At 43.5% G+C, this 1,486-nt stretch overlaps 1 protein-coding gene across 1 annotated transcript; it reads right to left on the bottom strand.

Annotated features, from left to right (window-relative positions):
- Nucleotides 1-266: 266 nt before the first annotated feature.
- On the bottom strand, nucleotides 267-1,158 carry LOC114832425 (induced myeloid leukemia cell differentiation protein Mcl-1 homolog). The gene is made up of 3 exons (XM_029118560.2): nucleotides 821-1,158; nucleotides 485-738; nucleotides 267-401 (listed from the first exon to the last, which is right to left on the bottom strand). The coding sequence occupies exons 1-3, from the start codon at nucleotides 1,050-1,052 to the stop codon at nucleotides 267-269; spliced, it is 621 nt and encodes a 206-aa protein (XP_028974393.2). The 5' UTR covers nucleotides 1,053-1,158.
- Between the last annotated feature and the right edge of the window lie 328 nt (nucleotides 1,159-1,486).

Below are 1,486 nucleotides of genomic sequence, written 5' to 3'. Positions count from 1 at the left end.
AGATTGTTTCGATGTCATTGATGATCTCAATATGTCTCTACAAGCACTGTTATTTCACAGTTCTCATATGACAATGTACATATATTGGTTATAAATAAAGTTTACACTTTGATTTATGCATCTTGTGTACTCTGTTCCAAGTATCCATGTGTTCTATTGGTACCCGACCCTAATGTAGTGTACTGTTGAGATTGTGCGGTTTCATTCAACAACCAAAAAAACATATATTCGGTCACACCATTTATTACGTGTAGATTTACATATGCCTACATGTACAAATTCTTTCCAGTGACCACATACATTTTCAACATGGCCAGCGCTGCCCCGAAGCCAGCAAATGTTAGGAGTACGTTTCTCAATGTAGACTCCTCTGCTACCCGAAAGAACTCCACGAATCCGTCCTGTGCATAATTGAAATAGACATTACATTAAACCCAGAGAGTGACAAGACAGCGCACGATTTCTCAGTGATTAGTGAACTGACCCAGGAGTTGTTTTTTACCAGCCAGTCTCTCTGGTCTGTCAGTAGGTACATGGAGATCTCCTGTCCCACCGCTTCCACACAGTTGTCTTTGCCCTTATCCTTGAGGTACCGGCACACCACAGTCCCGAACGCGAGCAGGCTGACAACGCGGCCCCAGTTTGTGGTCCCATCTGCGAAGAGCCTGTTGGCGATTACACTCACGAATCTCACGTAATCCCCTGGGCTGTCACCCAAGGACAGTCTGTAGAGCATACCTTAAACAAAAGGTCCAAATGTAAACCCGTTAAACACGCTGGGTATGTAGCCTAAACCGTGATATCAGAATTCACTACCTACCATTGTATGAGTATCTGTGTTTGTCCAATGATTTGGTGACAACTTGTTTCATTGTTGACAGAGCTTTGCTTTCGTTCCACCTAGGTTTCAAATGTTCAGTAAAGTCTCCTAGGAAAGATTTCACGAGTTGCCTGGTCTCGGTGTCCAGCGAGGCTCTGTTTCTGCATTCGTCAACACACTCACCGGTTCCCTGGGAGATTAGCGACATCTTCGATTTTGAAAATACTCTCATGGCTGCTAGCCTATGGTTTAAGTATATCTGAAATGATAGTGAGAATGGCCACAAGTAATGGATGATGGGCACCCTACCCTTTAATTGGGAGTGAGGCTTAGATGCTTATATATGAGCATAAAGGCCACCTAACATCTCCACACTTGCACTCCAGCTCGGCTACGCGGACCCCGGTTTCCCGGTTTGGATATAGAAACTCTAGAACAACCCTCTAGTGGGCGTACTAACATAACAGAACTTATGTCAGCAACATGGGATGGGTACCCTGTGGGGCTTCATATGGATGTTGAGATGCATAGAAATAACATACATTATGACATACGGAAATAACGAGTCTTTGTCTGTGTTTATGGCATTTTATTAACAGCTGTGAAACAGGCACTAGGAAAACAGTAGAAGAAGTATTACGTATTGACATCCACACATTTCTGCTA

This window comes from Esox lucius, unplaced genomic scaffold, assembly GCF_011004845.1.
Source record: "Esox lucius isolate fEsoLuc1 unplaced genomic scaffold, fEsoLuc1.pri scaffold_42_arrow_ctg1, whole genome shotgun sequence".
Lineage (NCBI taxonomy): Eukaryota > Metazoa > Chordata > Actinopteri > Esociformes > Esocidae > Esox > Esox lucius.
Note: the sequence above shows the minus strand (reverse complement) of the source record. Positions and strands in the feature narration are given on the sequence as shown.

What these genes read in the sequence shown, in the direction of transcription:
- LOC114832425 (XM_029118560.2), bottom strand. Translation starts at nt 1,052, where the DNA reads ATGAGAGTATTTTCAAAATCGAAGATGTCGCTAATCTCCCAGGGAACC. An exon ending in ACACAGATACTCATACAATG is followed by an intron (nt 739 to 820) that starts GTAGGTAGTGAA and finishes CTTTTGTTTAAG; the next exon opens with GTATGCTCTACAGACTGTCC. An exon ending in TGGTAAAAAACAACTCCTGG is followed by an intron (nt 402 to 484) that starts GTCAGTTCACTA and finishes AATTATGCACAG; the next exon opens with GACGGATTCGTGGAGTTCTT.